Source organism: Rosa rugosa, chromosome 1, assembly GCF_958449725.1.
Source record: "Rosa rugosa chromosome 1, drRosRugo1.1, whole genome shotgun sequence".
Lineage (NCBI taxonomy): Eukaryota > Viridiplantae > Streptophyta > Magnoliopsida > Rosales > Rosaceae > Rosa > Rosa rugosa.
In genome coordinates, this window is record NC_084820.1 from 33,823,736 (window position 1) to 33,843,912 (window position 20,177).

Consider the following 20,177-nt stretch of genomic DNA (forward strand, 5'->3'; position numbering starts at 1 on the left):
ACGCCTAGTGGGACAACACTAGAGTCTTTTTGTGTTCGCCATCATTGGGATGTCAGGGGAAAATCTTTACCAAAAGAAATTCCTAAAGTGACAAGATGGCCAATGTTGCCACCATTGGCAATATTGACATTGATGACGAGTTCGAACCACTCATCATTCCACCAGATGCTACCCTGGATGAGAGGCTTCGCATCCTTACAGTGCATAGTGAAAATTATGGGAAGCATCTAGCAGCTTCGATCGTGAAAAGGGAGCAACGAATTCGCGAGTTTGAGCAGCGAATGAATCAGAATGCTCAGAAAGCTAAAGAGCAGTCACAAAAGCTTTTCTCGAGCAGAGACAAACAGACTGCCCAACCTGCCGCGAACATCACATCTGAGTTCACGACCTTACGCGAGGAAGGTTCTACCTTGGCTAATTCGCATCAAGGCGAATTCGAACATCAAAAACCCGCACGCGAAGAGGTTGTTTCTGAGACTAACTTGCCTATAGGTGGCAATCAACCTAAGGGTCTCACTGGTGAGTCACAGCCTTACACAGAGGCTGTGCATGGAAAAGGTCATCAACAAGATTGTTCTTTTGACAATACAATTGTCTCTGAACAAATATCTAATTTCTCCACTGATCAAGCCAAATACGTGGCTACTGATCAGATGCTTGGGGGACAAGATGGAGCCCATGTTCATTCTATTAATCACCAAAAGGAATTTCTTAAAAATTCTAATAGCCAAGCGGTGATTAAATATGATCTAGGCGACCAAATTGTTGTTTTTGAGGCTCTTGATCATGAGAATTCAAACCAACAAGTGGTCGTCTATAATGGCCAATCTGTAGCTAATTCTATGCCAACAAAGATATTTGGAGGGCAAGATTACTCCTCCTACGAGCTAAATTTCTTCCAATTTTGGCACGCGAAGTATCTTTGTTGCTTTCCTTCAAGCTCTCACAAGGGGGGTTTTCATGCTATAAATTTTTACGCATCTGAGCTTGGAGTGAAGCATAGATGGCCTCCCCCGTGGCCTTCCGGAGGTTAGCTAAACATAGTGCTGCTAACTTCTTTCTTTGTTTTTAATTTCCTGTCAATTTTCAGTTTTCACTTTTATTTTCGTCATTTATAAATAAATAAATAAATAAATAAATAAATAAATAAATAAATAAATAAATAAATAAATAAATAAATAAATAAATAAAAGTTGAATTTGGTAAGGGGTTGTGAATCATAACTGAATAGGTGAAGTCTCTTTTGTTAATATTGGCCTAAACTCCTTATTGATGCCTAGTTCAGGTCTCTTAAGGTTAAGGGCGGCTTTTATTAACACTTGTTGAACTGTCTTCACACTTATGACATTTCTCATCTTAGTAAGTATAGCCTATGTGAAATGGTGTCTAGAAATGGGACAACGTTCATGACAGGTTCTTGAATCCAGAAGTGCGTGCAAATGGGCCTAAACCACTATGTGGGAGTAGCTCATGCCAAAATGGATTCTGCCTCTCTTGTTCGCCCTCCCCCACCTGGCCATTTCAATAAGGTTGCCCAAAGGATTTGAAAGAAAATTTGTGTCTAGGCGACTATACTTGGGCCGCATGTCTAAACATTGATTCACCTTGTCTTATTGAATTCAGCTACTATATTAAAAAAAAAAAAAAAAAACATAAATACAACTCTTAGGGGACAATTCTAAGTGTTCCTACAAAGCTACTAAGCCGAGTCAGCGGCTCCGGAAACTTTTTCCAGCTTTGCCCTCGCAGGAAAGGCTGAGCTCAAGGGAAATGTGAGAGCCACCACCGTGACCGCCACCTCCATCGGAAGTAGTCTTCATGTTGCCAAAGATGTCCTCACCATGCATGGGGAACAGAGGAAGGGTTTCAATCTCCATGTTCATAGATCCATAACCACCATAGTTCCCCATCTGCCCGTTAACAGCAATCATCACACCAGCAGAAGAAGCAGAAGCAGGTGCAGATGAATTGGCAACATTGTCATCACCAACAAGCCCTGATCTTTGCATGGGCACATGAACATCCGAAGTGGACTTCTTCTTCTGCTTCTCCCGAGCCCTTTGGTTCACAAACCAAAAATAGACGTTCTTGAACTCGATCTTGCCGTACCATTTCAGCTGGAGATAGATCCTCTCAACCTGCTCTACAGTTGGGGACCTAACTCCCTTGTTGTAGAAAAGCTCCTTGAGGATTCTTATATGATCTGTAGTGGGAGTCCACCTACTCCGCTTATAAAGCATGTTAGCACTACTCCCGGCTGCTTTGTTGCTTCCTCCATCCTCGGTTGGTTGCTGGGTTTGTGGTTCCATTGGTGATGGATTGAGAGAATGCGAGAATTGAAGAGTGATGATGATGAGTAATTAAGAAAGATTGCTATTAGAAATATTCGAATTGATGAAATGATTTTGGGATTGGAAATTTGGGTTTATAATGTGGAGGAAGATATAGGCATGCAAATATCCACCCTTGGATGGACGGTCAAAGAGGAGTTAAATCGATGTCAGTAAATCGAGATTAGTGATTCCAAATCTCGGGGAAAAAGGGACTAGCAGCATGTGAGGAGCGGTTTTTGAGGAGTTAGCTATTATTAAAGGATTAATAGCATGTGGGGAAACCGAACGGTTTTCGAGGAGGTAACTGTTCTTTTCACGAGATTATTTTTCACGACTGTTGTTTTTCAACGAGTGATTAGTGCCTTAAATCTCGGAAAAGAAGGAGTTATTGACGCTAAGAGTTTTGAGTTGAGAGCCAGCAAGTGGATCCAAAAAATACATATTTTCTCAAAACCATCGCCGCGAGGCTCTTTTTGACGCGGAACATATTTTAAAAAGTTCATATTATTTTCAATATACAACTATAGGGGCCTATATTTGGGGCCTTGCGAGACACAAGTATTGGCTTCTCACGGATATTTGGATATCAGGATAAGAAAATATTATTGTATTCATAAAGTGGCTTTGCGGCCAAAAGCAGTACATTCATTACAAAGCCAAAAGTGGCTACAATACAAAACAGAAATCTTCGGATATCTTCTGAATCTTTTCTCAAGTGGAAGCAGCTATGGAATCCAATGTCAGGTTGAGCCGCGCCATTATCTCAAGGAGGAGCAGACTTCAGGGAAGGAAAAAGAGGAGTAACGGAGCCCCCGCGCCCATTTACATGGAAGCGGTAGAGGAATACAACATAGGCTTGGCCAAAAACCATTATCCATGAGAAGGGGAGGCTCCAGTGAAAGAAAATGGAGCCCCTGAGCCCCCTCAATTGGAAGCAGCTATGGAATCCAACGCCGGGTTGAGCCGCGCCATTATCTCCTGGAGGGGCAGAGAGTGAAGGAACCGAATATCAACTTGAGTCTCTGCACCCCCTCTAGCCATGGTAACCACCATTAGTTGGACGTGAAGTATAGGAACAGCCATTCTGTGGCTTGAACCCATTCCTTCAAAGAGTCCGTCCCTTCTCATCCCTCCAAGATTCTATCAAGAAGAGAAAGGGGGAGAAGGAGGTGAGAACCAAAGCCCCTTCCATCTGGAGGGCACAACACGGGCCGGGTCCAGAAGGAAGAAAACAGAGGAGGAAAGACGAACCTCAGAGTGGCCGTCCTCCCTTTCTCCGTTTCACTCCGCGTGTAGGATTATGTCAAAGATGATCTCGCATGATCGTGGATCCCACACTCGGAGCCCCCTCGCGTTTCTAAACCAATCTGAAGCCTGGCATTGTTGTTACAGGATTCCAGAAGGAGAAACAAGGGGTTGCCTAAGATTACGCCATAAGGCCTAACCCAGGCTTAAGATTACGCCATAAAGCCTAAAAATTTAGAGGCTAAAGGTCATTTCATGAGGGGAAGATTTGTGAAGAAGGAGAAAAAGAAGCAAGGACTGAAAGGCCATTTCTTGAATATTCCAGAAAAGTTGTTGTGAGTATTCCCTTCCCTAAATACAACTATTTATAGGGACTTCAGGCAAATCCCTACCCTTGGATGAAGCTCAATTTCAAAACCGATGTCAGTAAATCGAGAACGGTTTCCAAGAAGGTAACTATTCTATTCACGAGATTATTTTTTCACGACCGTTGTTTTTCAACGAGTGATTAATGCCTTAAATCTCGGAAAAGAGAGGTAGCATGTGAGGAGACCGAACGGTTTTCGAGGAGGTAACTGTTCTATTCACGAGATTATTTTTTCATGACCGTTGTTTTTCAACGAGTAATTAATGCCTTGAATCTCGGAAAAGAGAGGATTAATAGCATGTGAAGAGACCGAACGGTTTTCGAGGGGGCCTACAGAGATTGGCTCACAAAGCTCAATTTCAAGCAAAGTTCCTCCACGCGGAGGTTCGCCGCAATAGCACTAGCTTCGGCCTGAGTGGCCCGTTCTCTGAGATGGGCTAGGTTGCGGCCCGTTTCTTCAGAAGCTGCCAGAGGTTCATCGAGTTGGGCTTCTTCTGTAGCAATCGCATTTTCAACAAAGGCTAAACCGGTATGGAGGTCCTCGATCCGAAGTTTAAAGTGGGACCTTTGGATTTGTAGTTCCTGCAGGCGGTTGGTTCGCTCATTTAAAATACCGCGAGAGATGTCCATTTCTCGAGAGAGGCTATTCAAAGCTTCTCGAGTGTCATGAGCCTGGGCGTTCGCGGCCGGTTGACGTTGGCGGGCCTCACCAAGTTCATTCAGCAAATCGTCAATGGCACTAAATTGCTGCAGGGTCAATGCCTTCTCCTGGCGAAGATACCTTAGAGCTTCCAAGACTCGCGGGAGGATGTCAGTCTCCAATACCCGAGGACCCAGATGTTCGTGAAGCACCATCTTAGCCTCATCCACAGCAGAAGGAGGAGTTACCTCTAACACCCTTATCAATCTCTCGAATCTTGTAGGAGGAGGAGGCGGCGGAAGTACCACAGGATCACGAACCACCAATGCAAAAGGGTGGACAACTTCCTCAGTTTCTTCATCTTCAACAGGTTGGTATGTCCCTTCAGCCGCGGGAGAATCTGGAAATTCAACTCGCGGCTCACCATGGGCAAGTGGAGCAGATTCAAGCACATGGCCCTCGGCTTCGACGGTTGTCTCATTTATTCGTGAGACTTGGGGGGCACCACCACCGTCAGTATCATTTTCCATCTCTGGGGTGACTGTCCGGCCAATAGGACCCTCAGCGTTTGTAGCCACCTCCTCGGTACAAACAGAATCCTGGTTAGATTCAGAAATGTCAGAAAGCGGGGTTGGATCTAAAGGGAAATGGAAAGTATTGGCCAAACAGTGGCTTGCTTCTCAAGCTGTCAGGTCAATATCTGGTACGTGGTCACCAAGAGGAAGAGGCCCCACCTCATTCACCTCTTGAACCTCTAGTACCGCGAGAATCTCTGTCGTCATCAGTTCCTCATAAGCGGCAGAAGTCTTAAAGTGGCTTTCCACGCTTTCATCCTCCGAGGAGTCGTCATCAGAGATCGTTATTAGAATGGTAGGACCTTGCAGATGCTCTGTAGATGTAGGAGATGGAAGAGGTGCCACGGGGTTAGTTGATGCTTGAACTAGCGAGAGAATTGGCTCTTCTGCAGCGGCTGAGGATCCAGCCTCACTCAGGCGAGAGGGATCAGTAGTCCTCTGACGGACCTGTCAAAAGATACATAATGAAGATCCTGCCAAGATTCTAAAATTTAAATAAAATAAAACAGGGCCAGAGCTTACCAGCCGCATTGACAGAGGCTCGTCATCCTCAAAGTCCTCTTCAGCGATTTGTGCGCGACCACGTTTGCAAGTATGAGCAGCAATTACCTGCACAGAAGAGGAATCACAACTCAGAAAATAGAAGGGGTCTGGAAAGCCAAATGTGCAAAGTCAGAATTAGTCTGGGGCAGTTTACCTCAGCAAGGGTCACATCGTCATCATCAGAGGACTCCCCCTCAGGAGGCTCCTCGGCTACTGCCTTCTTTTTCCCGGCCTGAGTAGAGGCTGCCCTGCTCCAGTTGGTACGCTAAAAATAAAACAAATGCACTTAGCAATAAGGATTGATACTCAAGCCAAGGAAAAGGAATGGTGAAGAAAGACAAAAACATACTGTTGCCCTAGGCTCGTGGATTTGTATCCCTGGACGCGATGAGCGAGAAGGTAGAATAGGTCGCGGGGGTTGTGCTGCAGGGTTGGAGAAGCGCTCAAGAATCTTGCGGTCCTCCGGACCAGGACTAGTCATGCCACGAAAGATCAGGACGAAGAGTTCGTCATGTGGCGGGTCCCAACAGTTCACGGACACTTCTTTCCACCAATCAGCATAATCATCGTCTACATCATTGAGGGGGTACAGCGCTCTAACCCAAGGGGGAATCACTATCAAAGTAAACCGACTTTGAAAGGGGGTAGACCCAGGTGGGGCTAATCTCCGCCAAGAGGTGTAGTAATTGGCAGAATCAACCAGAGGCCAGGGTACCAACTGGGCCAACCCAAATTGGCGAGCAAAGTGGTTAGGGGCATAGAGCTCATAACTTACGCGGTCAGTGGCAAGACGAATATCCAAGCAGGAGATGGCGCGACTAAAGGCCAGGAGGGCTCTTTCGCTATGATCCCGTCCACTGGGCAGAAAGCCATCATCAAGGGGAGGAGGAAATCGCCTAGAAAGGACTATTTTTGGGTCTGGCATCTCTCCCAGCAAGTACAAGAAAATAAAACACTCGGAGTAGGGTGGAGCTCGATACCTTACGTTGCGGCAAAGCCAGTTCCCCAAAAGGGAATCAACTGGAGGTTCATTTGGAATATCACCGCGACGGAAGAAAGGGAAATAAATCTGCAGCCAAAAGGCAAGGATCCAGAAGGGGCCACTAATGTCGGTATCAAATGGGCGCATTACGGCTCTATAAAGGGAGCGATATAACGCACCCAATATAGGTTGCCCAAGGCCAACACAAATACCATTGTAGAGAGCAGTGGCCAGAGAATTCCAAGGCCCAGTAGGTTTGTTGGAAGAAGTGCAAAAGATAAATTTGCAAAGCCAGAATTCCAGGAATGCAATACCTCCTGTATGGTCACGCCGGGTGCAGTAATAGTCGCGCCAGGATGGGTAGGATCTGCTGTGATGCCCTCGACCAGCCATATCCATTCTCAAAGAAAATTGAGTGCCATCAAACTGACCATGCACATAGGGGTCAAAGTCAATGGGCAACCCCGTGATGGTAAGAACATCCAGCAGAGTTATGCTCATCTGCCCAAACCGGAAATCAAATGTATTGCTGGAGGTGTTCCAGAAGCAAAAAGCGGCGGCTAGCGGTGCAGGGCTAGTATTATTGGGAAGACAGAAGCATAGATCGATGGTTTGGGTAATACCCACCGCATCCCATCGGGCCAAATCTCTCGCTCGGACCTCCTGATACCAAACATTTTCCTCGGGAGCGACGGTAGGCCAGTAGCCCACTTTCCTCCTTGGTCCCCAACTACTAAAATCACCAGGCACCTGCCGAAGAGCCGCTATGGGACGACGGATGGGAAGCGCATAATAGGCCATAGCATCATCTGGCAAACGATCGCGAGGTGTGGGACCTAGACTCGCTTGACTATCACCGCCACCAAAGCCCATCAGTCGACTTCTCTCCTCTCCGGTCTGACTTCTACATTGAACACTCATGTTAGTCCGCCAGGCGAATGCGGCTTTCTCAGTGATTGCATCTGCCTGATCGATAACGAATGGTTTCTTGGATGCCATTTCTAGGTCGCAGAGAATACTTCTCCATTACACCTTGATTTATAGCTCAAATATGTTTGGAGATTAATTTATTAGCTGGGCCAGTGAGTGGCCCTAGTTGATAATTAATGAGTCATTATTCCATCTTGAGAATCGCATCTAAGGCGACAGTGAAGATACTTCTCCAATACGCCTTGATTTATAGCTCAAATATGTTTGGAGATTAATTTATTAGCTGGGCCAGTGAGTGGCCCTAGTCATTATTCCATCTTGAGAATCGCATCTAAGGAGACAGTGAAGATATTCCACCTTTTCCTACCACCGCAGGGCCAGCATAGTGGCCTGATGTTTTTTAAATAAAACATAATTAAAACCGATGCGGTTTTAGATGCTAAAGTTGCAGCAAAATATGGTGGTTTCACTTGGTCACACGTCATGATGACGATAGCCATGATCCAATCATCCTCTTTGGCATAAGACTCGCGAAGGATTAAATGAAAGCAAACAGTTTGCTATTTTTGCATCTTATTTTGTCAAATAGGCCTCGATCTAGCCAGGAAAGCGGCTCCAACACCTACATTTGAGAAAATCAACAGAGAGCCAGCAAACAAGGCAGATACTTGTTGCTATACACATAGCAAAGCTACCACCAAGGAAGAGAAGGATCCTCATTCGCGATCAAAAGTAGTCTCCTTCGCATGGGGGGCACGCTAAAGTTTTGATTGCCTACAACCTGCCCAAGTTTCGCTAGATCCATGGGGGGCAATAAAGTTGGCAAAGTAAGCGTCAGTTCAGGACAAAGGCAATTCAGATTGTGGCATTCAAGCTTTATGGCCTATTTAGAGGCCTATATGGAACCACTGTTCAAGTAATTTCAGTCAAGCCAATACAAGTGGCTTTGGAGCAACGACATTATAAGAGCAATGCTGATTCAAGACCTCTTCAGTCAAGACGAAGACCTTTGACTTCGAGGTCTGGGGGGCAATGTTTGGACCCAAAATGAGCATTTTTGCCTGACAAGGCACGTCTTGGAGAAATTGAGCCAATATCAGTGGCTCACATATATATTTTTGATAAGTTCAAAAATATATTATTAAGAGGCTAAATAAGGCCTACCAAACATGGAAATGAAAAATCAACTTTAGCACATTTTCCTACTTCGGCTAGGAGAAAGCGAGCTAGACAAGAAATGAGGGATGGCGGACTAACCATCCGAACTCCAAATGAGTTGAAACTTTCCAGATTAATTCTAGACATCCCATTGATCATTTCTTATGAAGAGTGCCAAAACTCGTTCGGAGTGGAAAACCTTCAAACAAACAGTCCAATTTTCTGCAGAAGCAAAACTTGGAAACTGGACCTGTAAGAGGTCCAGCAGCATTTCCGGCCCAACCACATGGAAATAAATTCTGAAATTTTACCACAATAATCTACATTCATGGTGGATCATTTCATATGAAGAAATCGAAGGTTGAATCTGAGTTCTTAGTGGAGATAAAAATTGAGGGATAAGGGAGCAGAAAATGACTTAAACCTAACAAATTCCATTAAGTGTTTAAGTATTCAAACCTAACATTCCATTAATGTTTAAGTGCTAAAACCTAACCCATTATGAGTTGTTTAAGGCCAAATAGTGTTGCTTGGTAGCCTATAAATAGAGGCTACAACATAGAACAATTCACCAATTCATACATCAAAACATCTCTAAGATGATCTAAGTTCTCTCTAGAGCAAACCTCTCTAAGAGCAACTCCTCTCCTTCTCTTTCTCTTATCGGTGATCACACTCCTAGTCCTAGTCTTCTCGGAAGCCGACTTTCAGTGCCACCAAACCCTCTGTCAACGTGCTTCGGTCCTAGTCTCCTCGGGAGCCGACGGTAGTGCCGCGACCACAACGGTTACAGAACCAGCCAAGCAAGGGTAACGCCCTAGCAACCCAGCCAAGCTAAAGTCACGCTTTAGCAAGTTCTCTCTACTTCCCAGTGGTTCTCGCTCTGCTCGATCTACAACATCGAGTATCGATTGTGATTTTCAAGAAGCTCAGCAAAAGTCCTCGCCACGAGGCATAAAGAATCCCACGACGAGGTTGGTGCTCTCCTCGTCTACAATCGCTTGATAGAAGTCAGGTCAAGGGACACCCCCGACGACCGCACCCGAACGGTGCTGGCACGCCCACGCAAGAAAAGAGACTGTTGACCAGCTGCAACAAAAATTGGAGCCAAACAGATCCTTTCAGCGCTAGAGGAGGAGTCGTGGACGAACGTCCGGTGCTTTAGAAGGTGAGGCCGAAACGAAGAATATGGTTTTCGATAGACTGAGGGATTTGGTGCAGCAAGAAGAGAGGGTTCCGGTCAGTTGGGGAAGAAGAAGATTGGGTGCCCAGGCCAGATCATTTTCTGGGTGCCTAAATCAGATCAGATCAGATTTTTCCCGGTCAGTTGGGGAAGAAGAAGATTGGGTGCCCAGGCCAGATCATTTTCTGGGTGCCTAAATCAGATCAGATCAGATTTTTCCCGGTCAGTTGGGGAAGAAGAAGATTGGGTGCCCAGATCATTTTCTGGGTGCCTAGATCAGATTTTTTTTTTTTTAAGTAACGGGACAGAAGGAAAGGAAAAAAAAAGTTTTGAATGTCTATTGGGGGGCAATAGAGGTTTATTGCCCCTCTATTGGAGGGCAATAGACGGCTATTGGGGCGCCATAGACGTTTTGAATTGATGTAATCTCCTTGTTTTTTTTCAGTTATCAAAGTTGTATTTGTCTAAATTTAGGGAGAATTAGTTCCCATTTTGGAGACTGAAAGTCCTATTGGGGGGCAATAGAGGTTTATTGGGGAGCAATACATGGCTGATAGTCGTCTATTGGGGGGCAATAGACGACTATTAGGGAGCAATACATGGTTGATAGTCGTCTATTGGGGGGCAATAGATGTCTATTAGGGGCAATAGACTATTGGGGCCATAGACGTCTATTGGGGGGCAATATACCTTTATTGCCTCTCTATTAGGGGGCAATAGATGTCTATTGGGGGCAAAAAAACATTTACGGTGAGATTTTCAGCAAATTAAGGTGACCGGATTCCGGCGACCGGTGATCAGAATCTGGCGACCAGTGACCGGATGACAGGACCCGCCCAGGATTTCAAGGTGAAATCCGAAGTGGCTCTGCGGGGCCCACCTCAGAAGAAATTCTACCAAAAATTTGGCGGAACTCCCTCTAAAAGTGGACTACCCAAAAACGTGTAGAAAGACATTTACACTTCTAAAATAATCCACCACAAACTTCTGCATCCACCATGCTCCCTAAATCACAACACCTCCCAATTTCACAAACAATTCTGAACTTAAAAAATATTAATCTCAAAGGTTATCAGAGCAATCTATTTCTTAGGCGTACAAGAAGGTAGAATACAAGATAAAGGGCCGATACTTTTATAATGCGGAAGCTATGACAGCTATGCCTCAACCCCAAGTACGCTCGACCTCAAGCTAAACTGGCCTGCAAACTGGGCATTTGAAACCGAAGGGCCCAGGGGAAAACATTTAAAAACCGTTAGAGTGAGTGGACGAAAAATAAGTAATTTCGAATGAATAAGTAAAACTTAATGCTTTCCCAAGTTATTCTCTAAAATCTCGCATGCAGTAACAATCTTGAAAAATACTTTTAATCATCATCTTTACTGCAATCTTAATCGCGTAGAAATAAAACATCTTGAAATCTCTTAAAATCTCATCCTCAATCCTTATAAAAACATCATTTTCAAGAGGCTTGCTTGATGACTAGAAAGGACTGCTGTCTAGTCATCTCATGCCATCTGGGAGGGACTGCCACCTAGATGACGCATCGGAAGGGACTGCCAACCGGAATAGGAGGCGGTGGTAGAAGGGACTGCCAACTAACCACAGGTAGTAGACGGGACTGCCGACTAACTACCTCATGTCATCTGGAAGGGACTGCCACCCAGATGAAGCATCGAAAGGGACTGCCAACCGGAATATAGTCTGGAAGGGACTGCCAACCAGACTATTACCTAGAAGGGACTGCCAACTAGGTAATATACGCATGCGCCAAAGATAGCCTCCTTGATAAACTGGAAACAGCCTCTTACAATTACCTGCTTTCGGAAATAAACTCGATAATACTTCAATAAATCATTAATAATCCACTGAAAGCATAACTCAGGATTATCCCGCTAACTCAAACCTCAATATCTCAATAAATCCTCAAAAGCATAAATCAAATACTTTGTAAATCAACAAATGCTTTCGGAAAGAAATCTCAATCTAACTTCAAGGCTGAAAAGCTCAAAACTCAATAAATCTCAATAATTCAACTATGCTAAAATATTTGCTAAATCCTTCGTACTCGTATATCATCGTATCAACTGATATTCGAAATCAATAATTCTCATAATATTTTCTTAATCAATCACTTCCCGAAAATCGTTTCCCAACTCAATAACCCATAAATAAATAGCTTGAAAAATCTATTAAAAGCCCTCGGGAAGGAAAACCACTAAAAATCCCGTAACTCATAGAGCATAATAAATCTCAAGAAAACAAGCTCATAAAATCATAATACTCAATCATTCAAATAATAAATTAAACCTCAATCGGAAAATAATAATATACTGCATGCACATTTAATTTAAAATAAATGTCCACTCACAGTACTATTTAGGCGATCACGTATACGAATTCCTTCATCGAGCAATAGCTCGGTATATCGCCCTGTACACAATTATAATTCGTGAATAACAATCCGGAAATTAAATACGATTCCCACATCAAATCCTCATAAATTAACATTTCCATTTCTTCTCCAATTTAACCCAAACTTCACCATTAACACCAAAACTTTATCATTTGCACCAATTCTTTAATTGAAGGTTTCTAGGGCAAAACTGAGAGAAATCCGATAGTGGAATTCTCATAAATCAATAACCAAACTATTGAACTTCGGAAATTCCGATTAATATCCAAACCTCCTCCAATTTCCACCAAACACCTATCCATAAATTCGTAACAATATAAAATACTCAATAGACCAAAACAACTCACTAGGAACGGCCGGACGCGCCCCCACGCGCCGCCACAGGTGACTGCACCTGGGCCCCACGCGCCGCCGGTCAACCACCATATTTGGCTACCAAATTTTACCAACATCATCAACTCAACATTCTAAGCGTCTTTCATAACTGCTACAAATCCAGAAAATGACTAGAAGTACCTCAACAATTAAGGAGAAGTTTGAACCCGAATTGTGAATAGTAACCCAGAATTTCAAATCTTCGATTCGACCTCCACACTGCAAATCGTGGCTCAAGGCTAGGGGCAAAATGATCCTTGGCAAAAACCGCACCTTCGACGCCGGTTTGGTGGCCGGAATCGCCGGAAATCGACGAAACCTCCGTTTGGCTACAGTAATCTTCGCGGCTCAATTCCAAGCTCCTCCGGCCGAGCCACCGCAAGACACCACCACAGGCGTGACAAGGAGGAGGAGGCGAGCTTGCCGGTGCCCGGATTCCGTCGTGGGTTGGCCGGAGATGGGAGAAATCGGAGGAAGAAGAAACCGGACCGAAGAGGAAGAAAGGGTCGGGGGAGAGGAGAGAGAAAAGCCGGTAGGTTTCCAAAAATGGAAACTTACCACAGTAACTCGGCTATTTATAGAAAATTACCATGAACAGTAACTTTACCTTTTCGCTTATAACTTTCGTATACGAACTCCAATTTTTACGTACCACATATGCACGCGCTCGGTTTAACGTCCTCTACAACTTTCATGAAGAATATTTTCTCAAATTTTGACCCGAACAAAAATTCAACTTTTAGGGCCCCCCAAAATGTCGAAACGGAGTCAAAAAGTAAATGTAAATGTCATTTACCCATCGAAAGACTCGTAAACTGGTAAATTTAGGTTCGGGACGTTACACCGGAATCCGGCGAAAGTTGGCCGGAATCCAGTGGTCGGTGACCGTAATCCGGCGGCCGGTGACCGTAATCCGACAGCCTGTGACAGGACTCCGGCGAAGTCCTTATGGTTTCTCTCTCTTCCATTCTCTCTCACTCTCTAAATAACAAAGGGGTGAGGGTAAAATGGTATTAAAAAAATTAAAAAACAAAAAAAAAATCTTAATGGGGTATTAGGGAAGACCTCCTTAGAGTGTTTTGGATAAGAGAGAATTAAAAAACTTAATGGGGTAAGCGGGAAAAAAATCTCTAAAAATGGGGTAAATGGACAAAACACCCTTGAACGTGAGATACAACCATCTGTTCTTCTACTTTTTCTCTCTATCTTCAACCACGAGAAGAAAAATGAATCAAAATCACATGACATTGCTCTCTTATGAGTAGGTCTCTCCTCCACCAAAATTAATCAGATGGTTGGTTCTCGATCTTGATATGTTGTTAGAACCCCTTTGAATTTGCTAAAAGAAAGATTTCAAGGGTTGTTCGCGGAGAATAATCATGAGAAAAGGAAAGTTGTTCTTTTTCTATTTTTGGGATGCAAAAGGAAATGAAATACTTTTCTGAAACAAAGGAAAATAGGGGGAAAATTGTTCATTCCATACTCCAAAGGAATTACTTTTTCCCCTTCTTTCCTTGCATTTATTACTCACAACACATTATGTTTTTTTTTCATTAATTACATACATTTTAACAACTTTCCGGATAACTTTTCTTACATTACCAAACATCGGAATGGAAAGTTTTTCGGAAATTTCATTTCCCTTCCCATGGGAAAGACAAAGGAATTACTTTCCTTTCCACGAACCAAACGAGGTCTTAGTTTACCCATGATGGTCTGTAGGGAAAAAAAAAGGTAAAAAGAGAAGGAAAAAAAATACTGTTGCATTGGGAATTATGTGTGAAGTCTCAGATTTTGATAATGGAGAAGTTGACTGAAGTCAAAGAACCCCAGAAGTGAGTTGACATAAAAGAATTTTAGTTGTTCAAAACTAAGGTCCATGAAATAAGCTATGAATGCTGAGATATAGAGACTTTTAATGATACGTATCAAATTTGCGACTGATATATGGTGACGTCAAGCCTGGAAAACCACATGGAAAAAAGGTCTGGAACATTCAAGAGAGTCCTAATTACTGCTTTTCAGGCTGCATACATTCAAGAGAGCTTCATTTGCCTGAAATGCAAAATGGATATCTGAATTTGTTTCTGCTACATTTTTCTTAAAATTGAGCAAATTGAGGCTGGTTTGCTCAAGTGTGAATTTGGTCTTCTTAATTGAACAACAAACTCGATCTAAGCTGAGGTCAGGTCAGAATGAAGAACATCAGACTCGATTTTATCAAAGGTGCTGATTAAACTCGAGAAACTCATCATGAAATTACATCGTTCCACACATGAATATTGAAATTATTGAATTACATTATGATAAACACTTAAGCTAAGTGAAGAAATAACAGTACATGTTCAGCTTCATATCTGCCTAATGAGAGCTGAAGCTGGGAATCAAACTAACCAAAAGCAGAAACCATTTTAGGAAGAACCAAACTTGATTTTTGTACCTCTGTGTGTGTGCATCACTCTATTTTTAGCTGTTTCTTCAAGCTCGCAGGCAGAGGAGGGAGAATTGATTGTGTACCAAGTCTGGATGCCGCTTAACCCCAGAGCTGCTAGAACACCAAGGAAAGCCAGGATAGTCCAGGGGCTACTGAAATGATCGTGACAGAATTGAGCCATCCAGGTTTTCCCCCTGTTTTTGTAGTGCTTTTCTAATTTGGATTTGACACTGCGGTATGTTTCACTGTTAGGCACCAAGTCAGTGCCTATCTCATTGAAAAGTTGAGCCACCTCTTCATCACTCCCAAGTAAGTTGTGTAGTACGCGTGCCGACCTTAGCTGTTTAACATCATCTGCATGATCAATCAGTGAATCCAAGAAGCATATGTAAGAGGTGACCCCAAAGTCATTTTGGAAATCAGGACACATTTCATAGGCTATCAAATTCAAGAACTTAGGCCTCATGGAGTCGTCTACTGATATTGGTGGAAGATATAGGAATCCTACAAAGCCTAGAAGCCCTCGAGGTTGAGTAAAAGATATGTCCCTCAAGGTCCCTGTCTTACTACGCCTTAAATGGATCCCTGCTGGTTTAAGCTCCTGTATGTTGCGGAACGATTGTCGGCGATGTTTATCTTTTGTCTCCTCGGCGACAGATTTTGGGGGACCTAGCATTTCTGTCCGGAGAAGCCCGAGAAGATGAGTGGGCTCTTCCATGTCTATGACACCATCTCCTGGTTGACGCGTTTTTTTGTGTTCCATGTCTATGACACCATCTCCTGGTTCACTCGTTTTCTTGTGTTTGTGCCATTTCCATTTTTTTCCTGCTGCCATGATGTTCCTTCCAACAAATCCATCGATTGCGTTCTTCAAGTCCCTCTCTTTGTCACTTAAGCTCATCAACAGCTTGAGGACTTGGTAAGGGAGTTGGTTTTCTAGCAAGAACAAATCCTGTTCTGCAAAAGCCACCTGATCTCTCTTGATGTTGAAACTTGCTAACTCATTCTCCATTAAGGAGTATATGAACTGTAAGGTTGAACATCCATCTAAGAATAACAAGTTTGTGAGGGCCTCGTCGGTGTAGGACCTTGTTGCTTCCTCATCATAGCAGTCCTTTAGTGTGTTGATGTTGACCTCAATGATCTTGTGCAAATCTTCAACTTGACTGCCGCTGTCTTTGATAAATTTGTCTGCCAGTGCAAGCTTGAACTTCTCTGCCAGTTGACACCTTGGTTTACCATGATGGAAAGGACCAATTGCTACTGCCCTTGGCTCATAGTATTTCTCAGAGTATTTCTCGAAATTTGGGTGATCTCGAAGCATGTAAGGAACCCTTTGGATCTTTGGTTTTGAGCTTTGAAACTGAGCTATCCTTTCTTTTGCGCCCTTTATTTGTTTGAACAACTCCTCCTTAGATGACTTGTCATCAAACTGAGCTATCCGTTCTGGAGCTTCATTCATGGAAGCCATGTCTTCGTTTCGTGCCATTTTCAAAGTTCCTGTCTAAATAAGGCAACTTTCACTCTTTGAGTACTGGTTCTAGTGTTTGCTTGTATAGTAAGAACTAAATATGCCACAGAAACTTGTGGATTAGGAGAACATATAGGGTAGGAATATGCACATTGCTCAGGATCTGCATATGAAGCTTGGTATTATATGTAGACAGTCTTATGAAGGAAACTTACACTTTAAGTGCATCTCAAGTCACTGATTATGATGAAGGAGCTGGAGAATAAGCTCCTTTTAACTTTATTTCCTATCTAGCAGGGAGCATCTTTGGTACAAACTCCACACTCTACCTGATGATTCGATTAACTTTGAACCCCACAAATCCAACTGACTAATATAACTTGGGGTCGTTTATTAAACTCAAAAGAATAAAAAGCAATATCTTATCATATACAAGTAGAGCAAACAAAAAGTTTGAGATGACTTTTCATAGACAACTAGAGCAAACAAAAAGTTTGAGATAACTTGTCAGACTACCAAGACTTGTATGGTAAATGAACATAAACAAGATGAATATTTTCTTCTAAATAAATAAACGATGCCACAATAAGCATCATATATACCTACAATCCATCCTTGAAAGTGTTTCAACACTCTATCAATCTTGTACTTCAACCGACTATCCAAAAGGACAGCATATAAGAATCTTCAATTGTCTCTGAACCAACTTTTGATAAGGGCCAAAAGCTGACGTAACATATTTCCAAATAATTAAGGGACCAAAAAAAGTGAATTCTTTGCTTGGTCAGTAATACGCGTTGATATAAGAATATTGAAATTACTACTTCTGTGAAAGTTCTCGGCTGCGCCTGGCAGCAGCAACGACTGCATTCATCAATATTCCTCGAAATCCACCCTTCTCCAGCTCATGAATGCCAGTAATGGTAGTTCCACCAGGTGATGTTACATCATCTTTTAGCTGACCTGGATGCTTCCCAGAACTAGTAGCCATAGATGCTGCTCCTAATACCTAAAAATAAATAAATAAGAAGACAGTATAAACAAACAGAGTTCCTCATAACAAAGAATCCAAGAAGAAGGAACTTGCATAATGAGGAATGCCCTGAAGAATCAATGGAAATTGTGATGAAGTTTACGTGGACATTATCACTATAGAAACTGTAAACGTGCAAATATTTTAAAAATATCTTGAAAACGAATAAAAATTTTACATTTATCTTTCACTTAAAGCCACTGAGTATTCATAAAGAGTTGAGATTTAAAAAAGAAAAAGAAAATTCATGAGAGGCAAGAGTTTGAAAACACATATGCTAACCATGTAGGTCCATGAAGATTATGACAAAATAAAACGGATAATTTTCGCCAATATCATATATAAACTTGTCATCCAACCAAATGCAGTAAGACAATACGCATTTTACAAGTCTTCTCATCACTGTCACATGTCACACCAGCATGTTTTAGGGTGGATAGCTCTCTTATTGCAAGCTTTTGTTGAACATATAATGAGAAAGGAAATAGTGCGGGGTTCAATATGTTAAAGTCTGCTACTTATCATATTGTGAGAGTTCTGAAGGCAGCTGGAGTAATCCATGATATAGGGTTTAGAAATGTTATCAACCTCGTAGACATAAAATTACCCTTAGTGCTTTCCGTGACATAAGAACTGAAAAGCTGATTGGATGAACCAATCCTCATAAATGAACATATTAACTATACAAATAAGAGATTGGTTCTCCAAAGGACAGCTTGTTCAGCCCTACACATATCCTTTGCTGGAAGCTAATGAATTTCGAACAGCATCCATTTACAACTGATAGCTTACAAATAATTTATAAATAATAACATTTACACATTTTTGTTTTTATGGAGTCTAAGCCTCAGATTTAAAATAAAATGATAAAATTTGAAAGGATAAAAAAAATAAAAAATAAAAAATAAAAAGCATCATAAAAAAGATAGTTGAAGTACCTGATGCTGCAACACCAACAGCAGAAGGAGTATTGGGCATTACCCTGATAAATCGGCTGTGCCCGGCCCAATCCTGAGGAAAACAGAACAAATTGGTTAGGCAAAATACAACAAGCCTAAGGCTAAAGACTTGAATTTCATATATTGTACGAAAAGTCATATGTGAAACTTAAAAATATAATTAAACACATGAACCATGATATGTACACTCGTACATGTAGAAATCAATGCGCAAAAGCATGAGCAAATAGGAAGAAACAATGAGCAGCTATACTCTTTCAGATTATGATTTCAAAAGCTGAAGACGACAACAATGTTTATGCATAACATGTTGATCAAAATAAGTTGTTTCCTGGATCGGGCCTTCCCTGGTATTGAGAGCACGTTACTACAGTCATCATCAAGAGATGACTGTCAGACCAACTAATAGTGTGTGCCGCGTAAGTCATTATTATGGTTGAGCTATCACTAGTCTTCTTTTTCTTTTCTTTTTGTCTTCTTTTTTTTTTTCACATGAAACAAAACCATTCATTAACAATTCACGCAATAACGAAAGTTGCAACAACAATGGAGATTGAATGCAGGTAAGAGTAATAGGATGGTGAAAGTGAGAGACCTGGAGATCTTTCAATTTGACTCCAGCTGCAATTGAAACAAGCAGCTTCTTTCTGGAAAGCAATGGCCTCAGTTGCAAAACTACATCTTTGACTGCATGAACCATTATCATAAATGTCACACTAAACATACACAAAATCATCATCTCCAGAACCAAGAAACGCTTCTGTCATAAAAGGGCATACATACCAACTTGAGGTTTGACCGCGAAAATGATGACATCACTCTCTTCAACCACCTGTTATCACCATACATTTATCATTATGAACACGAGTCCCAAAAAAAAAAAATAGATAGATGCAGATTACAGACATGATGAGGGAGAAAGAAGAAGAAAGAGGAGGGGAAGGGGCCAAACGTCGTCGTTGCGAGGGAGGAGGTGGACGCCGAAGGACTCGAAAGCTTGGCGTCGAATGGGGCTGGAGTGGGAGGTAGTGATGCGATCTGGAGGGAGAATGCCTGATCGGACGACTCCTCTGGCGATGCTCTCCGCCATTTTACCTGCTCCGATGAACCCACGCTTGTACGTCTCCGTCGGGATGGGTAGCGCCTCCATTGTTTGGAGATCTTTTTCTTTCGTTTTCAACACCTTTTTATCTCACTTTCTTTTGTATTTGTGTGCGCTTTTTATTAGGGCTGGGCACGGTCCCAGACCGGCACTGCTTTTACAGGGACCGGGACCGGAACCGGCAAAGCTAAACCCGGACCGGACTTGCAGATGCAGAGAATGGGGACCGGCCAAACCCCGGACCGGTAATTGTTTTACAAGAACCGGGACCGGCAATCTTAATTCGGGCCGGGACCGTAGTTTCAGATAACAAGGACCGGGATAAACCCGGTCTGTGGCAAAACCGGCCCGTTTTTCGGGTTTCCGGTTCCAGTCAATCTTCTTCCTCCCCCCGACGTGTCTTTCATCCAAAGACACCACCATCAAATTCT

At 42.7% G+C, this 20,177-nt stretch overlaps 1 protein-coding gene and 1 pseudogene across 1 annotated transcript; both read right to left on the minus strand.

Moving 5' to 3' along the window:
* Nucleotides 1–14,981: 14,981 nt before the first annotated feature.
* On the minus strand, nucleotides 14,982–16,755 carry LOC133735753 (UPF0481 protein At3g47200-like). Its single transcript, XM_062163194.1, has one exon. It carries the CDS (start codon nucleotides 16,668–16,670, stop codon nucleotides 15,159–15,161), a length of 1,512 nt encoding a protein of 503 aa, XP_062019178.1. The 5' UTR covers nucleotides 16,671–16,755; the 3' UTR covers nucleotides 14,982–15,158.
* A 291-nt stretch (nucleotides 16,756–17,046) lies between these two features.
* On the minus strand, nucleotides 17,047–19,847 carry LOC133735768 (pyrroline-5-carboxylate reductase-like; annotated as a pseudogene).
* Between the last annotated feature and the right edge of the window lie 330 nt (nucleotides 19,848–20,177).